We start from the raw sequence: 25,704 nt of genomic DNA on the forward strand, positions 1-25,704 counted from the left end.
CAAAAATTGTATTTAACATTACTTACCCTTAAATCTGCAGAAAACAAAACAAAAAACAAACTTAGGACTGAAGTTTCACCACAAGACCAAAAACTGAGAAGTTACCCATCAAATGTATCTTTTTAGAAAAATCTACCTTTTCCTTTCCATGTAGAAATGGGCAATGCTTTCAAGAATAGAGCATAGTGCCATTAACTGAATGTGCCTATGTGAGCAAAGGAGGAGCAAACTGAAAAGGGACCGTGCTAAATTAAGAGCTGAGAAACTGGAGTGGGAGGGATCATGTAGCTCTCACCCGGGTAATAATGACAAGCCAGGCAAAACATCATTTGGAGCATAATTACAGACTGTTGAGCCAAGAACTAAGTAATAATAAACAAAAGCACCTTAACAGACATATTACCATATCTACAAATTCATAGTGAGCTATCTGTAAATAAAGGGACTCAAGCGTATTAGAAATTGTCTATTAGAATAAGAAATTGGTATAGCAGTAAACAATTTAAACAAGAACTAGTCAATTGAAGCATTCTGTTAAAACCAAATCTAGCTCATCTACCCACTGATAATGGCTATTCTTCTCAAAGAAAATATGACACTGTTCCTTCTTATTATCTCCTGAACCCCTAGACTTACCAATAGTATCAATTACCGCTTTCTACCTACTAGTGTGTATGAGCTGGGAGCTGTAGGTAGGTGTGAATATGTTAAGTATCAGAATCAGGGATGGAACATAGGAGTAACCTGGGGTTTTCTGAGACAGGGGCTTGATATATTTCCCAGGCTGGTCTCTTAACTCATGGGCTCAAGCAATCCTTCTGCCTCAGCCTCCCAAACAGTTGAGACTATAAGCATGCATCATCATCTCTGGCTTGCAAGGAAATACTCTGAAGGGTTAAATTATATAGCTAAAACTTACATGTATTTAGAAAAGGAACTGATTAAATCTAATCATAAATTATTGCAGTTAACACCAGACTTCATACCAACTGCTATTTTCCCATTATTTTGTTTTGTTAGCAGATAAAAATTTAAACTGATAAATTACTACAATTTGCATGGAATTTCACACGAAAGCTTTTCAAACACAACCAATTCTGCTAATTCCAAATTTCAAAGTTTACTTAAGCAGGTTGATCTGGTTCAACTAGAAGAAAACACTAATACAAGCTTACCTGAGCCACAGCCTAAAAAGGTCTACAATCCAAAAAAATGCATAACATAGTTACATTCACATATGTTACAATTCCTACCAAAAAATAAATAAGCACTAAAGAAGGAAAAAGTTACGCACTTCCAATTTATGCTCTTTCTCTGCAAGGGCTTCCTTTTGACAACGAAGAAAATCTGCTAACATTCGAGTGAGTTGCTTCCTATCATCTATTTCTGCCGCCAATCTGCCATTATAATCTGCCAGCAACATACAAGCATCCTCTACCATTTTAGAAAGCCTTTCTCCAGACTCTTTATCTAAGAAAAACACAGAATAATAAAATTAATATACAATATAAACAGTGATATCCTCTTTCCACATCCCACCCAAGATCCAAGAGTTATGGATCTCATTTTCTTGACTCACCTGTTATTTTATCTAGTAGGGATACTTCTTGGACTTCAACAGGCAAAGAAGCTATCCTCTGATGAACTGCCGCATCACCTGAAGCTGCATTTTCTAGGTCTTGCAATGCTCTAACGAGATCTAGAGTCTAAAAAGTTATATAACTTTAACACCAAAATAAAGTTTAAACAAATATAAGACTTGAATTTTTTCATATTTATAATCCTTTTGAGTTACTTATTATCTCAGTTTCCAATATAAACTGCTGAAGACAATTCCCTTCTTTTACACATTAAGAACCTACACTATGTTAACCATTGAGGAGATCACACTCGAGTGGTAGAAACAGTATAACAATACTTACCTAGTTATTAAAGTGAGATAAGTGACTGATTTATATGGCAGATACACCAATGGTAAAAGGGAAAGTAGGCTACAACTTGAACCTAGAGAATGCAAGTTTTATGTATATTGTTATCTTACCATTGCACATCATATTATTTCAAGCATTTCTAAATTTTATTAAACTGAGTTTTGGGAAAGGGAGATATACATCATCTTCTAAAACATAAAAGAGTCTCTCACATTCTATTCCTAAATACTATAATGCACAACAGAAATGTAGTTTGGAAATATGTTCAAATAAAATGTATCTTCAACTATCTTATGGTTTTTTAACAAAACCATTAAATGTTGTGTATGTAATGACTGTTTATATACTGCCTACGGGCTGGGGGTATAGCTCAGGGGCACAAGCACCTGACTGGCAAGCGCAAGGTCCTGAGTTTGATTCCCAGTACCAAAAAAAGAAAATTATATACTGCCTAGCCAGTATACTAATTATCATTAGAATATTTTAGTTGTACTGTTTTCATACAACTACAATTGGGAGGAAAAACATATTTAATTTCACTATTTCCATACTAGCTATAATATAGAGAAAACATAGAATTCTTTGCTGGCAATTTTACAAGTTAAAATACAGGTTATTTTAAAACAAAGAAAAACAAGTATTTTCTTCTTTAGCCTCCATCCTCCATCCTTTTTTCTGTTTTTGTTTTCTAAGACTAGATTCAGGGACACTAGGAAATTATATACATACTTTAAAAATGTAAAATATTACTAATTCTGAGTATATATCAAGATGACATCTAGGTAGGAGTAGTGGTATGTGCTGATAGTCCTAGGTACTCAGAAGGCTGAGGCAGGAGGATCACTTGAATCCAGGAATTCAAGGTTAGCCTAAGCAACATTCTGAGACTCTTTAAAAAAAAAGAAGAACTCTGTGTGTGTGTGAATGCATGCATATATATATAAAATTATATACATATATATATATTTGTTCTAGGATATATTCTCTCTACAATGAAAGAGTACATTAGAGCAATGACACCAAGAAGCTATTTTTCATAGCCCCTCAACTAATTAATCATAAAAAAGTCTAAAAGTTTCTACATTTCTAAGAAGAAATCTGCCTTTATGATTTTTTATTTTTTGACACAAGGTCTCGCTGTGTAGTTCAGGGTGGCCTTGAACTCACTATATAGCTCAGGCTGGCCTTGAATTCACAATGATCCCCCTGCCTGGTCCTCCCGAGCGTTGGCATTACAGGCGTGCACTACCATGCTTGGTCTGGTTTTATGATCTTGACAATGCCTTTATGCTGAAACTACAAGATATGATAAAAAAAAAACGTGGTAAATGTTTCCTTTTGCAGGGGAGGGGAGACAGGGTCTTGCCATGTAGTCCAGGCTAGCCTCAAATTTGTAGCAATCCTGTCTCAGCCTCCCAAGTGTTGGGGTTATAGGCATATGCCACCACACCATACCTAAAAACAAATTTTAAAAACACAGTAACACAGACACACTATCAAGAGCAACAGCATAGCCGGGCATGGTGGTGCACACCTGTAATCCCAGCACTCCTGAGGCTGAGGTAGGAGGATCGTTGTGAGTTGAAGACCAGCCTGGGCTGCAAAGTGAGCTCAAAGCCAGCCTGAACTGCATAGCGAGAACCTGTATAAAAAAAAAAGAAAAAGAATAACAGCGTAAGTATGTGCAAAGGAAGGGGGTGTGTTCTGAGTATTTTGAGGGGAATTAATGGTAATGTTTTACGCTGTAATAAATTTAAAACATTTTTCCATATTCATTGTATTTTTTGATCACCCAACACTGTTTACAGCAATTTCTGTCAAAAACAATGGTGTGTGTCTTCAACCACCTTATTCACCAGGTCTGGAATTGTGAGTTCTGGCTCTTCCTCAAGGTCAAAATGACTATGAAAGATAAATGTTGTACTCAGGACAGCACAACAGCACAGCTGAAGACAAAAGAGGACTTCCAGAACTGCTTCAGAAAGTGGTATATATGAAGAAGATAGGACTGTTTTGAGGGAGATTAATGGCAATAGGTCTTTTAATGTAGTAACTTTTTTAAAGTTTAAGCAGTCACCAGATGTTGACTACCTCATACAAACTGGATTTCATCATATATTCACATCCCTTCCTACATGAGTTAGTTCTAAGTTCTCACTGCCAGATCAAGGAATATATAAGAAACCAAAGATATCTGAAACACTATCTAGGACTTCCTACTACAGGAGGGTTCAACTATATCCTGCAATTGCTATTCTAAGATGTTCTAATGACCACAAAACTGAACCACTGAGAATTAAAAAGCACAACTGATCTGAAATGATCATTATAAAGAACGAAGAACAGGGCCGGGGATCAAACTTAGTGGCATGCACCTGCCTGGCAAGCACGAAGTCCTGAGTTTGATTCCTGGTACCAAAAGAAATAAAAAAATAAAGAACGGTGCCAGATATGGTAGTGTATGCCTGTAATCCCAGCACTTGGAAGGCTAAGACAGGAGGACTGCCCCAAGTTTGAGGCCAGCCTGCACTACAAAGGGAGACCCTGTATCAAAAAAGAAAAGCAATACCACTTTATGAAAGTACTAGAAGAGTCAGATGGTTACTAAGAAATACTCAAGAAGTCCAAATGTGGTTACTCTTTCACCAGCGCAAATCAGAGATACTATATCTAAATCTCAGTCAAAACACTGTTCACAACATGATTTTCTGTCATGAGTTATAACCAAATAGGGAAAGACACACATGTTAATGTTAGGTAAAGACATACATGTTATTCCAAATATGTTCTTACTACTTTTCTACTTAAGTTCTAGTCCAGTGGGCTTTAGCATTCTCATTTCTGTCACTGGGCTAACTAGCTTGGCTCAAGTACTGGCTGACAGCCTTAGTTTAATTCTTCTGCCTTCCTAGTTCTAAGAGTAATATAAACCTACAAATGTAGGCAATAAATGATTTCTTTTCTTTCAAGATCCTTTCACCAGGGAAAAAACCCTTTCCAGCTTCCTATTATGTGCAACTTTGGGTCCAGTCCCCTGATTCTCATGGGACACTGTGATATCTCCTTATGTATAGGATATTTTTTTTTCTTTTTTTGAGAGGTGGGGGGTCTCACTATGTAATTCATCGGGCCTTGAATTCACTATGTAGCCCAGGCTGGCCTTGAACTCAGGGCAATCCTCATGTCTCAGCCTCCAGAGTGCTGGGATTACAGGCATGCACCACCACACCCAGCACAGGATGTTAATTTTAGGCAGCCCATGTCTGCTTCTAGACCAGAACTCAACAGGAAACAGGTTCTGGCCAACATATTATGTTGTGCTTCTGTACTATTCTGGCCCTTGAAGATATTTACCTTGTTTTAAGAGAATGGCTATGTCTTCATTTTCTCCTTTGAAATTTTATCTGTCCCTCCTATATGTTTCAAACATAAAAGAAGGAAACTTAAAAGACTCAATGCCCACTTAATTAAAAGTTCAAAATGTCTTTTATCTAATGATTAAGGAATACTAACACTATACCAACCTATAGGATTTACAGTTTTAAGGTAACGATTCTAATTTATCTCATTCTTGCACAGAACTACATAGTATTATACAGAACTGTATGAATATGCACTTGTCACTCAATATTCATTTTTTACATGTTTGCAAGCAAAATTACTTGACAGTACTGTTCGTAACTAAGAATATTTTAGTGCACTTACATCATACAGCAATGTATGTTAAAAGAAATAAATGGTAGCTAAGGTATCATATATAATACTTAGCAATCAGAGAAATCCTTTCTGAGTGCCTGCCTGGCAAGCACGAGGTCGTGAGTTCGATACCTGAGACCAGAAAAAAAAGAAATCCTTTCTACGCAAAAGTATTTCTATGCAAAACATGCAATATACAACACAGTATATCAATGTAAGTAAACTATTAACCATAAAATAAGACATACTCCTGCAGCTTCTTTCTTGTACCCAGAAACAGCAAAATTAATAAAAGCTCAGTGGTTACACAAAGTGAAACAACTCACTTATTAGAGAAAATCTTTTACCTGTGGTGGTTCACTTGGAGATCCCAGAGAGGAACAATTTTCATTTTCATCCACCTTTATTTGTTCATAAGTTCGCTTTCTAGCCTTTTTATCACCATCTGAATTGAAAGAACATTTAAGTCTTAAAACACTTTAATGAAGAGATCACAGTAAGAGATAAAGGTTATACACTTACACAGAGCTTGCTTAAGTTGGTCTAATACATCATTTTCATAAACAGATCTTTCTTCCCAAATAGACAACACTCTTCCAAGGTGCTTCTTACAACTTTCATCAGTTTCACTAAAGCAAAAAAGAAAAACGTGGTATTGAAAAGGTAGTGGTGACTGTAAATACAGCTGTTCTTTCATTCCCTGGAAAAACCAATCCAGATATTTACTAAGCATTACTGTGTGGCCAGCAGTTCAGGGATGATGTGATCAGGATCATGTGATCATACCACTAGTTTTCCTTAAAAAGCTTATAAACATGTTGAACAAAATTACAAAAAAAGGGTAAGTTTTAGAATCTAGGGGTTTTAAAAAAATGTTCCTAACCTAATGGAGGCTGAACATGAGGCTAAGATTTCTAACAAATGACTTTAATTTACTCAACAAATGTTCACTGAACAAGGTACTATCTCTAACAGTGATGAAGTGGAGCTTTGTAGCAGCTGTTACTTATAAATGTTTCAGAAGAGAACAAGGTGCCAAAGAGAAAAGAGAGCTCTATCCCAGTTTAAGAGGGATCAGGGAAAGTATTTGAGAAAGTGATATCCAATTAGACATCTGAAGATTAGATATACAGGAAAATGGGAAACAGATTATTTCTAACCATTTCTTACCTTGTTATTGCTACTGTAAATTATATCATTAGAATTTCTTGCCTGGATTTTTGCAATATTCTTACCAATCTCCCAGTTGATGCTCTTCCACTCAACAAAACAGCAATCTCTATCAGATCCTATCATTCTCAATCCTCAAAGAGATATCAAATATATCAAAAATGAAACCAAACTCCTTGCCTTGGACTACAAGGCATACATGCTGCTTCCTGGCAGCCTCTCAGTCCAGCCTCCCTAATGCTTTCTCCCACATAAATCTTCTTGCCTCACTCATAGCTGCCTCACTGTTTCTATCAAGTATTCTCTTTGCCTACAATCCTTTCCTTCTAGGGAGTCAAATGGCATTATTTCATCCCTTCCCTTGGTCTCTGTTTAAATGTCACCTCCCCAAAAGAGCGGTTGTTTAATGTATCATGTAACTCAGCATCCTCATACCTTCTAATTCTTTCCCCACTCTGTTTCTTTAGAATATGTCATGTGCCAATATAATATATAATTGTCTGTCTAAGCTGGATGTGGTAATGCACACCTGTAATCCCAGCACTCGGGAGGCTGAGGCAGGAGGATCGCCTTGAGTTTGAGGCCAGCCTAGGCTAAAGTAAGTTCAAGGCCAGCCTGAACTTCAGAGCAAAACCCTGTCTCAAAAAGACAAATAATAATAATAACAACAATAGTAATAATTGCCTGTCTAGCTATTATCTTTCTTTTTTTCTTGGTCTTTTTGAGACAGGGTCTCGCTATGCAGGTCAGGCTGGCCTTGAGCTCACTTTGTAGCCCAGGCTGATCTCGAACTCCCAACAAACTTCCTGCCTCAGCTTCCCAAGTGGGTTTACAGGCATGAGCCACCATGCCTGGCTTTAGCTATTATCTTTACATCCTCTGAAACATAAGCTACAACAGAAGAGAACTTTATCTTGCTCGCCATAATATCCTCAGGCACACAGTAGGTGGTTAGTAAACACTTTATTGAATTCTAGAAGAATATATAAAAACAACATATAGAAAAGTAGAAACAATAAGAAAAGGTTCTGTCAGCATAGGCTATAGACTACAGACTGTGTGCAGAAGCAATGTGAGACCACAGTCTAGACAGGCAGTGCCATGAGGAGCCATTAAGTCTTGCTCAAGACTTCACAAAACCAAAGGAGTGTTATGACTGGCTCTGTTCTAAATAAAGCTTCCCAAAAGGATTAAACAATACAGACCATGGTAATTATATGGAAGGATGTTTCACTAACTGAAAGGGAAAGAAAACCACCCAGGGAATGCGTGTTATGTGGAACACAGAAAATGAACGAAGTGAGAGATGAAGAGGACACCTAATTTCTTGCATCCGAGTCTATGTGGAGCTGCCACTCATTGACAGAGAAGCAGCATGTTTGGTCAAAAGCATAGATATAATAAGTTCATTATCAGACAGAATGAGATATTTAAGATGCATACAAGTAGAGGTCACTGTACATACAGGTCTGTGGTTGTTATGGTTGATACACTGTGTGAACTTGGGGAGTCTAGAGTTTTGGCTAATTGACTCGGCAGGAAGCCAGGGTGCTTACTTTGTATACATTCTGAGCCTGTGGAAGAGGAAGGCATGGAGATTATGTGAGAGCTACATGCCCCTTAGGTGGGGGTAGCCTGTTTACAATGTAAGGCAGGGAAAGAGGCTGCTTGCTGCCATTCTTCCCTTTTGCTCTGGCTGCTTTGCTGTTCAGCTGCCATTCCTTTCTTTGCTATTGCTACTTTTGCTATCTTCTGCCTCGGTGCCAGCCAAGTATGGACTGAAACCTCCACAAACTGTAAGCTAAATAAACCTTTCCTTCTTTCACTTTGGGCATTGGGTATTCTGTCTCAGCACGAGAGAAAAGTAACCAAGACAGAATTTGGTACCAGGAGTGGGGTTGTTGCTGTGACTATAGTTGACCATGTGGTTCAAGAATCTTTGGAAATGGCTTGTGGGAAGTGTTCGGAAAGGTTCAGAGATGTCGCCTGAAAGAGAAGCACTAGAACACCTTTGGCTGTTCTGTCTGGGAGATTCTGGTCAGAACTCCAAAGACCAGAAGGCTGATAGAAATCCTGCAGGTAAAGACCAGGTTCAGGAGGTTTCTGCTGGGAAGAAGGACTTCACTGGCTGTTGGACTCCAGATGAAGTGTGTTATGGCTTGGCAGAAAGTTTGTCTCCATTTTGCTCATGTCCACAGACTTTGCCTAAGACTGAGATTAAGGGCGGCAGCGGACTGGTTAATCTGGCAAAAGAAATTTCAAGGCAGTCAGACATTGGGAAAGTGGCATAGCTACTGTTGGGGGCTTTTTGCCAGATTTGTATTGAGACTCAAGAGCAAAGAGCCCAGCAGGATGATTTAAAATGTGAGTTTGGCCAGAAAGGAAGCTCCAGTAAAGCTGTGAACTGCAAAGGTGAAGCTGAGGAGATCTCCATTGCTGAGAAGGAACAAGAAAATAAAAAAGATGGCCTGAGGGCATCACAAGAAGCAGCAAGTCTCCACCCTTTGTAGCCTCAAAACTGCAAAGGTGACAGACCTTGCCTTGAGAAGGAAGCCTCAGAGTATCATGTTCCAGAATGGCCGCAGCGGCTACAACAGGTTCCAGAATGGCAGCAGCACAGAAAATTTGTTCCTCAGAATTGGATTCAGAGTGCCCAGCCATCCAGGCACTTGACCCCTATGGCCAAGAGAGGAAAACTTGGCTACTGCTCCAGGCGGCAGCAGACCTTGGCATTATCCACGTGGCCCTGACTTTAGGTGCATGGAGAATGCAAGAGTTCTGAGGGTCAAGAGGCTTCACCCAGATTTCAGAAGGCCTTGGAGGCCAGGCAGTGTTCCCCTGAGGGGGTAGTGCATCAAGCTGTGAGTGTGAAGCAAAAGGGACACTGGAGACCTCAGAAAAGCCAGGACCGTGCATCATCTGAGGAAAGCTGCAAGGAGCGAGCAAAGCAGGCCTAAGAGAGAAGCCATGGAAGCTGTAACCACTGGAAGTGCCATAGGAGTGGACTCATGCAAACCCTTTGGAGCTCACAATGTGCCACAACTTGCTTCAGATGCTGCATGTGGAATTACAGGACATAATGTTAGCCCTGCTGGATTTTGGACTTGCTTTGGTCCCAGTGCTCTGTATCCCCATTTGTACCTTTTGGAATGGTACTGCTTATTTTGTGCCATTAAATGTTAAAAGTGTTTAACTTTTCATTTGTACAGGGAGTCATAGCTAAGAGTTTGCCTTCATCTTAGAGGAGACTTGGGACTTGACTCTTCAGTAGTGCTGAAACTGTTAGGACTTTGGCAACTCTTGCCGATGGACTAAATGCCTTTTGCATAAGGGGATGTGCATGAGTCTTTAGGGGGTGAAACGTTATGGTTCTAATGGAATATGTCTTGTACCTGGAAGCTGGTTTAAAGAAATGTATCTGGTTGCCAAGTTGACAAGGGGTGGAGTGTTATGGTTGATACATTGTGTCAATTTGGGGAGTCTAAAGGTTTGGCTAATTGACTCAGCAGGAAGTCAGGGTACTTATTTTGTATACATCCTGAGCCTGTGGAAGAGGAGGGCATGGAGATTATGTGAGAGCTACATGCCCCTTAGGTGGGGGTAGCCTGTCTACAATGTAAGGGAGGGAAAAAGGCTGCTTGCCGCCATTCCTCCCTTTTGCTCTGGCTGCTTTGCTGTTATGCTGCCATTCTTCCCTTTTCTATTGCTACTTTTGCTATCTTCTGCCTCAGAGCCAGCGAAGTATGGACTGAAACCTCCACAAACTATAAGCTAAATAAACCTTTCCTTCCTTCATTTTGGGCGCTGGGTATTTTGTCTCAGCACAAGAGAAAAGTAACCAAGATGGTAGTTAAGGGGAAAAAATCTGGATAAAGAGTAAAATTTTAAGTCATCAGAGTATGCACAATAACTAAATATATACAGTGTACAAAATCACCAAGTTGGCAAGTAAAGAATATGGTCCCCAAAGAATGCATAGGACTTAACTCTAAGACACTGATATTTAAAGAGATGAGAGAAGGTAATATCTAGATTGAAGGATAAATAATAGAAAGCAAAATGCAACAGTATTTGACGCTTTTTTTTTTTCAAATGTGATTAAAACTACAGGGTATGTGGTCAGTAAATCTTCATCCTTCTGTAAATCATCAGAGACTACCATTTACCACTGAAATCGGTAATTGAGACTGATTTAATACTTCACTCCAATGCTTGCCTAGTAATTTATCACATACCTGTAACATATGTTCAGAAATAAGTACTTAAAGGGGCAACAAGCTAAAGTATAAATTTTCACCCTTTGAATTATCTGTAGTAAAATTTTCCAACAAGCTTATAATTACCTAAATATTCTTTATTTCCATAGCATTTAAAAATGTTAAGACATATAACCTAAAACCAAAAACCTTTAAAATTGTAAGGTTTTTATAAGGATACATAAAAGGTTTTCTCATATAAAGATATGAGGAAAAGAGTACAACAGTAAGAAACATTAGTAAGATTCTCATTTTTATACAATTTGCACACAAATTTTCAATGCAATACCTTTATTCATTCTCAAGGAAGTCCATTCCAATACAGCAGTTACAGGTCTTTTAAGAAAAGCTATAATTCAAGTACTCCAAATGAAAAATCTTAGCAAATCTCCTTCTCAGAAGGCACTTAGCATATTTACTTACAAAGTCCAGTTAGAGATAAGTTTTCTCAAATGAAAGTTTCAAAAAACACACCTTGTTCTTATTGTGATGCTTTAAAATAAATTTTAGTAAAAGGAAATATAGCACATTGGAAACAGGTTACCTACGATACCAAACAATTATCATACCTTGAAACATGCTTAAAAGCCTCCACTATAACTGGTGCAAAATCTTTTGTAAACTCCGGCCCCTTCCTTTTGCTGTTTTGAATGACATCATTGGCTAGGTAGAGAAAAGTAAGTTTTCTGTTGGGTTTGGCTGAAAAATAAAAAATAAATTTTTATTTTATTTTATTTTATTTATTTTGGTACCAGGAATTGAACTCAGGGCCTCTTGCTTGAGAGGCACATGCTGCATCACTGAGCTACATCCCCAGCCCAAAAATAAATTTTTAAAAATTACTTCAAATATCCTCATTTGACTCAGACAAACTTTTTTAATACCTGAATTAAGCACTTTGAGAACTACATGAACCCACAAACCTTTGTGTCTTGTTCGCACCCAGCTTCTCAATCTACTACCAAACTTACCAAATCTCTGTTGCTAATCTCACCAGGGTGACTCTCTAACTTCTAGAGATGAAATATGTGAGGGGGAAAAGAGAGAGAGGATCCTAGGAGGCAGAAGTAGGTACATTATAGCTCTTTCCATCTCTTTGCAATAGTGCCCCAACTAGTATGTTTGATTCCTGGCCTTATCACCACTCCCAAACCAAATGGCTTTTACACATTGAAATTCTCATGTATGTAGAAAAGTGTTTCTCTGTGAATTTATCTTATATTAATTTTTATTTAAGCCATTATAAACTATAAGAAATACAGTCATTTGAAATTAGTGATTAGTCATATTAAGATAGCAGCTAGGCCTGGTGTAGTGGCACATGCCTGTAATCCCAGCACTCAGGAGGCTACGGCAGGAGGACTGATGTGAGTTTGAGGACAGCCTGGGTTACAGAGTTACACTGGGTTACAGTGAGTTCAGGGCCAGTCTGAACTATACAGTTTGACCTTGTCTTTAAAAAAAAAAAAAAAGGGCTCTCAAAACTCCTAAATTAAATTTAGGACTGCTAAACCTGGAGTGGTGGGCATGCCTGTGATCCCAGCACTCAGGAGGCTGAGGCAGGAAGATTGATTGCCATGAGTTCAATGCCAGCCTGGGCTACATAGTAAGTTCAAGCCCAGTCTGCACTACCAAGCAAAACCCTATCTCAAAACATGAAATTTAATACATACTCATATTCACTCAAAATCTTTACTAAGTTACTGTGAATTGAAACAACAGAATATAGATTGGGTACAGGATTCAAATACCAACCTATTATTTTCATTTTTTTCCTTGTGGTATCAAGGCTAAAAGATGAGAAATTGCTGGTGTGGTGGTGCACACCTGTAATCGCTGCACTTGGGAGGCTGAGGCGGGGGATCGTTGCGAGTTAGAGGCCAGCCTGCGCTACAAAGTGAGCTCAAGGCCAGCCTGAACTGCATAGCAAAACCCTATCTCAAACAGACAAAAAAAAAAAAAAAAAAAGAGAGAGAAATTTCTACCATTTATGCTGAGTCAAATTTTCAAGGAAAAAAATCTTAATACTTTCATTTTATACTTATGTGAATATCTACACAGAGCAAACAATTAATGGAAATAGCACAAGCAAAGCCAGAAAACAAAAAAATCACAAAAGTGATGTCTTACATAAATTCCAATTAATTGTTAAAATAAAAGCCACAAACTATTGTTAAAGTTAAGGCACAAAGTTGGGCCAGGAATATAGCTCAGCAGCACAGCACCTGCCTTGCAAGCACAAGGTCCAGAGTTCAATTCCTGATTCAAAAAAAAGTTAAGGCACAAAGCTAACAAAACAGTACTGCAACTGTTTTATAATTCCTTAAAGAAATACTGTTGGTGAAAGAAACTGATTCTAAACAATGGATCTGACCCAATAACTCCAGTGTTTCTGTTGTTCACAAGGTTCTTTCCCCAAGACACCCATATTTCCAAGCTTCCCATTCAATTTAAATAACATTAAAGTTTGCTATGTGCCAAGGACCAAAATAACCACTTCTGTTCAAGAAGTATGCAAGTGCCATATAAATTGACAGATAGGTCCCATCACTAAAGTTCAATTTCTCTTTTTTCCTTTATTTCTTCTCTCTACAAATATATCACACCAACATGAAAGCAATATACCCCACTGTACATGTGTAGGTGCTGCTACATTTGTATCAGTAAAGTATAAACCAAATATGTACATTTGAACCACCATTTTCTTATATGCCACCTCCATGAACAAAATCTTACACTCTTCTAGGCAATAAGTACCTGGGGCCGAAAACAGGTACATACCTATAAAATCTGTCTGGCTAATAGATATAAACATAGTACCAAAAAACTGAGCATATCACCCCCACGCTGAAAGGCACGGTAATACAAGTTCAGTTCACCATACAAGTAAGTGTTATATAATACTGCACAAATACAGCCATATGTGGTGATGCACACCTGTGACGCCAGCACTCAGGAGACTGATGCAGAAGGCTTACTGTGAGTTTAAGGCCGACCTGGACTACATAGCAAGACCCTGTCTAAAAAAAAATTTTTTTATTCACAAATGTTAAAAATAAAGATCAGTTACCAAGTTTCAAAATGAAATCAGTCAGGGCTATTAGATAAACAATATGAAACAAACTTGGCCAGTGAAAGAATTAAAGAAATGTCACTTAACTTCACTAACTCATAATTGGTGTATGATCTGTTTATACTCAGAAAGTGGCAGGCACATTACCAATTTTCTTATACTGTACAGACCTACTCATTTTGATATGATGCAGAATATCATAGTCTAAGTTAATTACCCATGCTTTTATGAAGATTACAATGCTGATAAATACTGCAAATACCTAAAACCTTACTGTGTTATCTATAAACATAAAAACCATCTTTCCAAGGTAAGCCTACACAAAGAAGCAGCAAAAAAACTGAATAAATGCCAGGCATGGTGGCATACGCCTGTATTCCCAGCACTCGGTTCACTGCAAGTTTAGGGCCAGTCTGGGCTACATAGTGAGCTCAAGGCCTTCAAGGGAGACCCTGAACTACACAGTGAGACAGTGTGGAAGGACAGAAGGCAGGCAGACAGGCAGGCAGGCAGATGGGCAGGGGAAGAGGGAGGGGGAGGGGAGGGGGAGGGAAGAGGAGGGGGAAGGGGGAAGGGAGAAAGGAAAAGAATAAGCAAATATATATACACATAAACACATCCATGGAAGAAAGGAGTACTACTGTAGTTTGGGGGTATTTTTGTTATTGCAGGGCTATTTCACAGAAGGGGTCTAATGGAAAAAGCAGATACTGGGTCAGAGGAGAAAAGTATCTGGAACTCTGTATCTGTGTAGTGCTGACCTCATATTCCACCTATTGTTCTTGTCATGAAAGTGCATTTATCCATGGTTTCCCCCATTTCAATGCTTGGTTAAAGAAAAATACCCATATATGTGGAGGTAAAGGAACATCCTTAGCCTTCTAAAAAGTCCAAGGAAATAGAAGTTCCTGTAACATTTATAAATGAAACAATTTGCAAAACTTTGATTTTGGGACATACACCAAATGAATTCTAAAAATAAAAATATAAAAACAACAAACCAACAACTTCATCCTAGGGCTGGGGCTGTAGCTCAGTGGGAGAGTGCTTGCCTAGCATGCACAAGGCCCTGAGTTTAATCCTCAGTACAACAAAAAGAACAAACAACAAGAAAACTTCATCCAGGACCAGTAGACTACTACAAAATACACAGTAAACTGGAAGAGTTTTGGAAGAATATGCCCATTTATTTACATTATATTCCTAGAATGGCTAAAACTAAAACTTTGCTTTCTGAAAAATAATACTGGGAACTCAGGGCACAGCTCAGTAGAACATTTGTGTGGCATGCATGAAGTCCTAATCATATTCTCCAGCACTTAAAAAAAAAAAAATCAACTAAATACAATGACGTAACATTAAAAAATAATCACTGACTAGTTTGGAAGATCTGGGTAATGTTCTAAGATGTCTTTATCTCACTAAATCTTCAAATTATCAATGTAACAAAAAATGCAATGATATCAATCAGTACTCTTAAGACCCACACTGCGATCCCCTAATAACATTTTACCAATAAATGCAGCAAATATATAATATCCACTTAGGACATCTTGTCATACTAAAAAGCAGGAATATCACTTAAAAATTACTGAGCTATATCCAAAAGTCAATGGATATCTGTTTGTTAACATGTTTTCCTTCATTTCTTAAAATAAAAAAAGAATTAAAAAAAAAAGTCATACACACTCCTCCAAAAGCTACTGCAGGTGAAAGAACGTCAAAAAGAATAATGACTGAGGTAAAAGGTTTATGAGCTGGAGGTCAGCCTAAGCTACATAAAAATAAAAAACAAGAAACACAGAAAACAGGAAGGAGAAAGGGAAGGAAGGAAAGAAAGAAGGAAAAAGAATAGGTAAAGGAGGGTATATACAGGGAAGATGAGGGGCTGGCCCTATGGATCTAGATCAGTGATGAAGCACTAGCCTAGCATGTCAGAGACCTGGTTTTAATTCCCAGCACTACATCTTCCCCTCAGCACTACATCTAAAAAGACTGGAAAAACCTAAGGGAAAAACTTTAACTATTTATCCTGCTTTTCCTATATAATTTAAGAGTACAGAACAGGCACTCAAAATTCAGTATGTCTCAGAATAACCTACACTAGAGGGTTTACAAAAACACAGGTTGCTGGTCCCTACTGCGAAGTTTCTGTATGGGACAGAACCCAAGAATCTGCATTTCCAACAAGTTCTCAGGTAATACTGATGCTGTAGTCTGGGGACCACACTCTTAAGAACTACTGTTACAAAAGAATTCTACATAGTAAGTGCAGAAAAAATGAAAAGAAAAAAAAAATACATTCACGATTTTTCAACCCCTGATAAAATAGGCTAAGCAACTATTACCAGTGGCTTCTAAAATCACTGAAAGAAAGGTGGTAGGAACTTCATAGTGGATGATTCACAATAGTGACTGGGCAATCTTACCTTTAAATATAAAACAACACAACACCATCTCCCAATGTGATGTACAACATGACCAACGAAGTATTACTTGAAAATAGTATCATAAAGATGGAACCAGATAAATGTGTAATCAGAAAACTTTTATAGCCCATGTGATACAATCTCAACAAATAAACTGTACAGAAAATAGGAGTGTAGTGTACTTCAGAGATGTGTTAACCAAAACTCATGTGCGGACTTCGTTGGGAGTCTATTTTGAATATTGAGACATTTTGCGGGAATTGTGGGCTACTGAACATGGCCTACATTTAAGATAATAATTAGACTAAGTTTGTTAGGTAAAATAGCACCCTTACGATTATATTCAGTGTAACGTAAGTCTTATTTTATGTACTATACGATGTACTGTGACTAAAATGGTCTCCTGCCTAGTATTCGCTTTAAATAACCAGGAAAAAAAAACAGGTGACAGGGTAGGAATGATTCAAAGGGAAAAAAAATACCCAGTTGAAGACAGATGATTAGTTTATGGAAGCGCAAGATCTAGTCTTTACTTCTGTGGGGTTTTGTTTTGTTTTGTTTTGGTCTTTTTGAGACCAGGTTTCACTATGCAGTTCAGGCTGGCCGCTAACTCACAGCAATCCTCCTGCCTCATCCTCTGAGTGCTAGCTTGCATTTTAGTAATTTTAAAAGTCCATCATAAAAAGTTAATTAATAAAACTGAAAGTTGAGCATATAGTGAATAGCCTTTCACCTCTATCCTTCCCCCATCACAGATATATGTGGGTTAATAATTTAATTTGTATCATTTTAGGACCACTGTGTGTACATTTGCAAGCATTATACACACATACATATACATGTTTTCTCCATAAATGAAATCATGTTGCATATATTTTAGTAAGAGCCATCACACTTCATATATCCAAGTCATTTTTTTATTCATAAGTATATACATTACCAAATTCTTTTTAATAGCCTCATTCCTATTAATAGCTACTAGGTCACATGATACATACATTGTTTCAAATCTTTAGTACATCTCTGTAAACAAGGGCAAATATTTCTATAGAAAATATTTAAAAAGCAGAGGTAACAGATTAAAAGGTATACAATTTAAATTGACAGATGTGAAAATAAAAACACTCATTTCCCTACATCATTATCAGCATGACACGACTACTTAACTTTTTGTCAATCTTGTGCAAGTAAATGATTTATTTGCAACTCCCTGAATTCTACAAAGGTTGATTTCTCAGTCATTTATATGCTTTTTTTTGTGAATTGCCTGTCAGATTGCATTGTTTAACTGAGATATCCACTTTTTTCCTACTATTTTAAAGATCACTTTCTATGCCATGAATATATTAGTTTTTCTTACTTTAGGTATTTACAACAATTTCTTCTGAATCTGTTGTTTAAAGTTGAAATGTAGTATTTTCCACAATCAGGAACATTATTAATTTTTTTGTTTCATTTGGTAGTCCAGCTGGCCTTGAACTTGCTAGGCAGCCCAGGCTGGCCTCAAACTCACCATTCTCTTGCCTCAGCCTTCTGGGTGCTAGGATTGTAATTGTGTGCCACCACTCTCAGCAGAGACCTTACAACTTCATGTAGCTGTTGCAGTTTGGGGTTTTGTAAGGGGAACAATACAACACAGGACACATATTTTATAACATTATTTTATAATAGTCTCCCAAAAAACCATATACAAAGAGAGTGCAGGAAATCTGTCCACACATTTAAGACCAAAGAATCCAGCTGAGGGCCTGGATCCCACCGTAAGGTCCTGCATGAGTTCAGCTAAAGATCTAGAGTCCATAACAATGCCTCCCATGAGGCTTCCAACTGGAGACCTAGAGCCCATGACAATGTCTCATGTGGGATTATGTCATGAATCTGCGCTGGGAAGGCCCAAAGGTCAGTGGTGGAAACTAGAAAGTCTGTGCCAGCAGAATGAAGGATCTGTGCTAGCAGGCTGAGGGATCTGCACCGGAGCCAGGAAGCGAAAATAAGAACCAGAGCCCCCCACGAAGTACCACAGCCATCCTCAGCAACAGTGAGGTCCCAAGCTCCTCTGACGCTGAGGAAAGCCCATCAGAAAAGCCAAAGCGACAAGCTTCTCCTGGAAACTGAGCTGTGTTACATCTTCCCCTCCGGAGCCAGGAAGCGATGCTCAAAGTGAAGACCAGAGCTTCCCCAAAGTGAACCACAGCCATCCTTAATGACAGTGAAGTCACAAGCTCCTCCTCTGAGCACAGCCAAGTTCATCAGGAAAGCCAGCATGACAATCTTCTCCAGGAAAACCAACAGCTCCCTAGAGCTTCCCAGCAGCTTCTAAACCTCTCCCTGTCCAGTTCTGCCTCTTATGCTGCTGGCAACAATCCTTAGGTAGGCCTCCCACACCCAGCACCACGCTGACTCAGTTCAACTGGGTGTTACAAGTTGACCACCAGTTGTTAATCCACCACAGTACCCATTTTTTTTTTTTTTTTTTTAACTAAGCATTGAACTCAGGGCCTTGCACTTGCCAGGCAGGCGCTGTGCCACTGAGCTACATCCTCGGCCCTATGTAGCCAAACCTATGTCCTATGTGAAACCTGGCTTATATCTTACTTAGAAAATTGTTTGACAATCTTAATTGTAAATGTATATCTTAATTATAAATGTATATATCATGGTTGCATAATTAAATTTTTCAATGTTACATCTTCAGCTGGAATAAGTTTTATCTACAGTATCAAGTAAGAATGTAAAATTGCTTAATTACTACTCTATTGCTTCTCCCATGGATTTGAAGTGCCTAATTACCATAGGCCTATAAAATCCTCCTAAATCTCTATTCTGTTCCATTCAAATATATTACTACTCCTGTACTAACAACACTGTACTATTACAAGTAACTTTACAATCTGTGTCGAGATCTAAAAAGGCACATTATCTCCATTTTTCTTTCAAAATCAATTTGCCTCTTCTTTCAAGTTTACTTTTTTCCAGCCATCTTACCCTTTTTCTCTCTTCTTTTTTGGTTTTTGAGACAGGGTCTCACTATGCAGTTCAGGCTGTCCTTGAACTCACTACCTATCCCTGGCTGGCTTTGAACTTGTGGTGATTCTCCTAATTAAGCCTCCCAAATACTGGGATTATAGGCATGTGCCACCTATAAGGGCCACCCAGCCCTTCTCAATGATCTTTATTTTTTATTCTTATTAGTATACGTTTGCAGTACATAATGATTATATTCATCCTGAGCAGTCGAAACACATAGTACATCTTAACTCTTTCTTTTAATCCTTAGTATTAGCCTTATTGGGGGGAGCTAATCTCCTTATAGAAATTTTTTCTAAGTACACAGATTAATTTGGAGATCAATGACTTCTCTACAATGGATTTTTACACACTATATTACTAGTCTACATTCTCCCTTGGTGTCAGTGGAGGTCTGGTAGAGAGCCAGAACTCCCACTTGTACCCAATAGTAACAAAGAATACCTCCCTCCCCTGATGAGGCACTGTCAGAGAAACCCGGCTAACCGGCTAAAACAAGATAAAAGAGCCAAAATTTCACAACATAATTCAAAGAACATTTATGAATCAATACAAATACCACTCACCATATCAAAAGCCATGAAATGAAAAGACACCAAGAGAAGCTAACACCAACAGAGATGTTAGTTATCTAACAACGACTTTAAAAAAAAAACCAAAAAACTGTGGGACACATGCAAAGCAGTGTTGACAGAAGATTTAATACTTAATGCATTCATTGTGAGAGATGAACAATGTCATATTAATAATCCAAGGCTCCAATTTTGTTATTTTTTTATTTTAAAAAATAAAAGGAAAACATATTAACAAACAGACATCCATTTACAAAATAACATAAGAATAATAGCAACAAAACAGAGTTACAGACAAAGTTGTAGGAAATTAACCATGGTTGCTGTATTACTTATGGGTAACTTCAAGTGGTTTCTCAGGAAAACAAATAGAGATATACAAGATTGATCAAACAAGTAATCATTAACTGTTCCTTTCTGTAGAGCAATAGAAGACAGTTGTACAACTATGTTAGCTATCCTGTGTATACATACTTACATAATTTCCCCTTCTTTCCCTTCTCTTCCCACACACCCCAGCTGCCCTTTACCTTTGCGCATTTTCCTTTCGTTTCACAATGTCTATCATACCTCCTAGTTTTTATTCACTCTTTCAGGTCTTACACTAGTGAGACAATATGATGCTTACACATGTAGGTCTGATTTATTTCACTTATGAGTATGGTCTCTAGTTGTGACCATTTACATAAAAGCCTCGAGTTTATCTTTCTTTACAGCTGAGCAGTATTCCATTATATAAAAGTACGACAATTTTTTTATCCAATCCTCAGTGGATGGACATTTGGGTTGTTTCCACAATTTAGCAATTATAAATTGTGCTGCTATGAACATGGATGCACATATATCACTGTGACATGATGTTTTCAGATCTTCTGGGAAAATACCCAGCAGGGGAATAGCTGGGTTGAATGGGACCTATACACTCAGTTCGCTGAGGAATTTCCAAACTGATTTCCACAGTGGTTTCACCAGTCTGCATTCCCACCAGCAGTGGAGCAGAGTTCCTATTTCTCCACAGCCTCGCCAGCATTTGTTATTGATTGATTTCTTAATGCTAGCTATTCTCATTGGGGTGAGATGAAATCTCACTGTTGTTTTAATTTGCATTTCTCAAATGACTAAGGATGTTGAACATTTTCTCATGTATTTATATGCAAGGCTCCAATTTTGGAAAGGGCAGGGCAAAAATAAACTCAAGCAAACTGAAAGAAGGAAATAAAGGTAAGAGACCAGTTAATTTGAAAACACAAAGGGGGAGAGTTTACTTCTCTGTAAAGATCAATATAACTGAAAACCCTTTAGCAAATATAACAAAAAAAGAAGATACAAATGATCAATATTAACAACGAAACAAAGATATCAATATAGACCCTAATTATGACAAGACAATAAGGGAATATTGTAACAATTCCAGAAACACAAAGGGAACACCCTGACAAAATGGACCACTTCCTCAAAAAACACAAGCTACCAAAATTCACTCAACATAAAATTATTTGAGTAGTCCTACAACAATTAAAGAAATTGAATTCACAATTTTAAAACTCCCAAAGAAGAAATCTCCAGATCCAGATGGTTTCCAACTGGAGAATTATACTAAATGTTTAAAGAATTTTTAAAATTCTACTCCTCCAGAAAACAAGAGGGGAAATATCCCACTTCATTTTATCAATTTAGTGCTACTCTGATATCAAAACCACAGTACCCAAAAAAGGACAACTACAGACAAACAGCCCTCATTAATACACATGCAAATATTCTTAACAAGCTACTAATAAAATTCAGAGAAATTCTATTCATATAATAGAAAGAATTATAGAATAAACAAGTGGAACTCATTCAAGGGACGCCAAACTGGTGCAAGATTAAAACATCCATCAAGCCAATACACCATTTTAACAGGCTAAGAAAACTGATACTATCAGTTGACACAGAAGCCTCTGACAATTCAGTAAAGATTCACGATAAAGTCTACCAGAAGCCAGCAATAGAAAGGAACTTCCTCAACATGATAAAATGCATCTAAACCCCTATAGCTAACATTTTATCAATAAGACTAAATGCATCCTCTCTAAAACTGGGACCAATACCCTCATCATTCTTATTCAACACAGTGCTAGAAATTCCAGCAAGTACAATAAAACAAAAAAAGAAATGGAAAGGACAAAAAAAGAAAAGGAAGAAAGGTTAAAAAAAAAAAAAAAATTGGGGCTGGGGGTTTAGCTCAGCGGCAAAAGCGCCTGCCTGGCAAGCGCAAGGTCGTGAGTTCGGTTCCCGGTCCCGGAGAAAAACCAAAAAAAAAAAAAAAAAAAAAAAAAAATTTTAGATAACATGATTCTTTACAATGAAAATTCTAACAAATGTATGATGGAGGCTTATAACTAGTAAGTGAGACTATCAAGATCACATAAAACAAGACAAATACTCAGAAGTCAACTGTATTCCAATATATTAGAAATGAACATGTTGACAGCAAAATTTAAATTACAATTTTAAGTTGCTCCAAAAATTGAAATATGTAATTGTAAACCTAACAAAATCTGTATAGAACTTGTATAATGAAAGCTACAAAATGATGAAAAACATCAAAACAATCTAAATAAATGGAGAAATATACCATGTTCATAGATTAGAAAACTCAACATAGTAAAGATGTCAATTCTCCCTAAACTTACATATAGGATTAAGGCAAGTCTTACAGAAATCTCAGCAAGACAGTTCCTGATAGCTAAATTACTCTAAAAGTTTATATTGAAAGATCAAGAAACTACAGTAGTTAAAAGCAATTTTGAAAAAGAATATAAGGAGAGAAATCAGTCTACCTGATTTCAAGGCTTAATATAGCTACCAAATTCAAGATTCTGTGGTGCTGGTAAAAGTACAGAGGCACGGATCAATGGGAACTGAAGAGAGAATCTAGAAACAGACTTCCATAAATATGCTCAAGCCATTTTTTACCAAGGTACAAAAGCAATTCAATGAAGGCAAAACAGCCTTTTCAATAAATGACTACCCAGAGGAAAAAATTAAATCAAAATGGATCAAAGAACTATTGTTAAGAGCTAAAAGCATAAAACTCATAGATGAGAACATATGAAGATAGCTTCAAGATGCTGCATTTTGCAATGATTCCTTGGCCAAGCCACTTAACAGCACAGTAACAACAATAAAAAGATAAAATGGACTTAAAACTAAAACATTTAGTTTAAATTAAACATTTAGTTTAGTTAAAACATATATTGTTATGGCTTCTATCTTCATGCATAAAGCTTCATACAGTCATAGGTGGGACTTTTCAGAGATGGCTGAATCTCAGGTGTGCGAGGCTGGGATTGATTCACACTGCAATGCTAGGATTAAGGGCTGGAGTGCTAAGGGTAAACAGCGTCAATAAAAGAGCAGAAAAAGGGCTGCTATTGTTGCTTGATGCTTCTTCACTATTTCACTGCTTTGCTGTCTTATGCCTGCCATGAACTGTTTCTCTTCTACAATGCTCCTTGGCCATGCCACACTGCCTTGGTGTTAGTCAACTATGAACTGAAACCTCTACAAACTATGAGATACAAAAAGCCTTTCCTCCTTTAACTTTGAGCATAAGGTATTTTGTCTCAGCAATGAGAAAAGTGAAGCACATATAAAAAAGCATTATCAACAAAATAGAAAAACAATCCACAGAATAGGAGAAAAATCTTATGATTTGCAAGTCATACATTTCCCAAGAGATTAACAGCCAGAATACTGTTGTAAACTATTATGTCCGCCCCCTCAAAAATTTCAAAAATGGGGAAACAACCCCATTCAATAGACAAAAATGTGGTTTTTTAAAAATACAATATTGTACTACTCTGCCAAAAAGAAGAGGCTCAAGATATTTCTAGTAAATGGATGCACCTTGAGACCATATTCTTATGTGAAATAAATTGGACACACATGTGTAAATACATTGCTTCTCTGGTGTGAGAAACCAAGTGTCAATAAGGACCAAAATGTGCAATAGGTATTGTGAAACAGAAAACTGCCCCCCTCACTGGTACCGAGAATCGAACTCACAACCTTGCACTTGCCAGGCAGGCACGGTGCCGCTGAGCTAAATCCCCAGCCCCAAAACACAAAATTTTCAAGTGGAGAGGGAAACAAGGGAAGGGAGAGAGGAAGGGAAAAAGAAAGGAAAAGTTAAAAAAAGAAAAAAGGAAAAAATGGAAACAAAGCTTTTATAAATGGGGAGGGGAGAAGTTGAAGGGAGAGTAGGAGAAGTGGAGGAAAAAAAGAAACAAGTTGTATCATCTGCAGGTACAAATTATCTGACGAATGTGATCTTTATGTTTATCTAAAATGTACCAATAAATGTGGAGAAAAAATAAATGAAAGATAGATAAAAAAACAAGTTATATCATGTACAGGTGCAAATTCTTTAGGATGAATATGATCATAATGTATACCTAAAATGTACCAATAAAATCTGACTGAAAAAGAAAAACAAAATTTAAAAAAATTTTTAAAAACCCACTCAAAAGCCAGGCGTGGTGGCACACACCTGTAAGCCCAGCACTCGGGAGGCTGATGCAAGAGGGTCGTTCCCAAGTTCGAGACCAGCCCGGTGAACTCAAAGCCAGCCCAAACTGCATAGCAAGACTCTGTCTCAAAAAGACAAAAAATACAATCAATCAATCTCACGCAAAAAGCATCTCCATAAGTATAGGAAGAACAGGATAGCCAGGATACAGCTCAGCTGCACAGCACCTGCCTGGCAAGCATGAAGTCATGGGTTCAATTCTCGGTTCAAAAAAACAGGAAGAATGGGATAATAGGACAAAATGAAAAGGCTGGAAATTTCTCAGGTCTTTGTGAAGTGAAGACTATTTATAACTGGATTCCACTATTTCCTAAAAATATTAGCAGTTGCTAAATCAGACACTTAAAAGCAATAATGAATATGCCATTTCAATTTTAAAGGCCTCAGATTCTACATACTTTCTAACATTTATTCAATACTCCACTCAACACATATTTCATGACGTATCTGTGTGCTAGGTTTCTAGGGACTAAAGCAATAAATTCAACTCTCCAGTAATAAGAAACTAAACACAGAATCATTAAAATACAAAGTGACAAATTCTATAATAGCAGTAAAATGTTCTAGAGAGGTGATATCCACTTATTGAATAAGAAAGTAACTGTATGCTAAGGACGCTAATATCTACAGTAAGAACAATCTTCTAGCCATAAAACCGTAAAGGAAAAAGAAATTCTGACTAGTTTTGCAATTACAGCCAAAGGGCATAACAAGTGCTTGTTAAGATTTTAAAAAGTGCACCAAATTTGTGTATATATTTATAGGAAAATAGTATGTATACAGGATTCCATACTATCTATAGCTTCAGGCATCCACTGGGAGTTTTGGAACACAGCCCTGGGATAAGAGGGAACTGCTGTAAAGGCTGAGAACTCTAAAACTTAAGGAAAGACATGAATCTTTAAGTCCAAGAAATTTAATGAAATCCAAAGGATAAAAATCAGAGATAACAGCTGGCTGTGATGGCGCAAGCCTGT

General features: G+C 37.5%; 1 protein-coding gene across 2 annotated transcripts in view; it reads right to left on the reverse strand.

Moving 5' to 3' along the window:
• Rprd1a (regulation of nuclear pre-mRNA domain containing 1A) overlaps nt 1–25,704 on the reverse strand; it is a 61,447-nt gene that overhangs the window by 24,820 nt on the left and 10,923 nt on the right. For both annotated transcript variants that reach the window (XM_005372805.1, XM_013510071.1), the window contains exons 2-6: nt 11,623–11,752; nt 6,150–6,256; nt 5,975–6,072; nt 1,580–1,706; nt 1,295–1,470 (exon numbers count right to left, since the gene is read on the reverse strand). In XM_005372805.1, coding sequence (XP_005372862.1) covers nt 1,295–1,470; nt 1,580–1,706; nt 5,975–6,072; nt 6,150–6,256; nt 11,623–11,752 — 638 coding nt within the window. The remainder of the gene's footprint in view (nt 1–1,294; nt 1,471–1,579; nt 1,707–5,974; nt 6,073–6,149; nt 6,257–11,622; nt 11,753–25,704) is intronic.

The sequence above is a fragment of the Chinchilla lanigera genome, unplaced genomic scaffold (genome assembly GCF_000276665.1).
Source record: "Chinchilla lanigera isolate Chin_1 unplaced genomic scaffold, ChiLan1.0 scaffold00001, whole genome shotgun sequence".
NCBI lineage: Eukaryota > Metazoa > Chordata > Mammalia > Rodentia > Chinchillidae > Chinchilla > Chinchilla lanigera.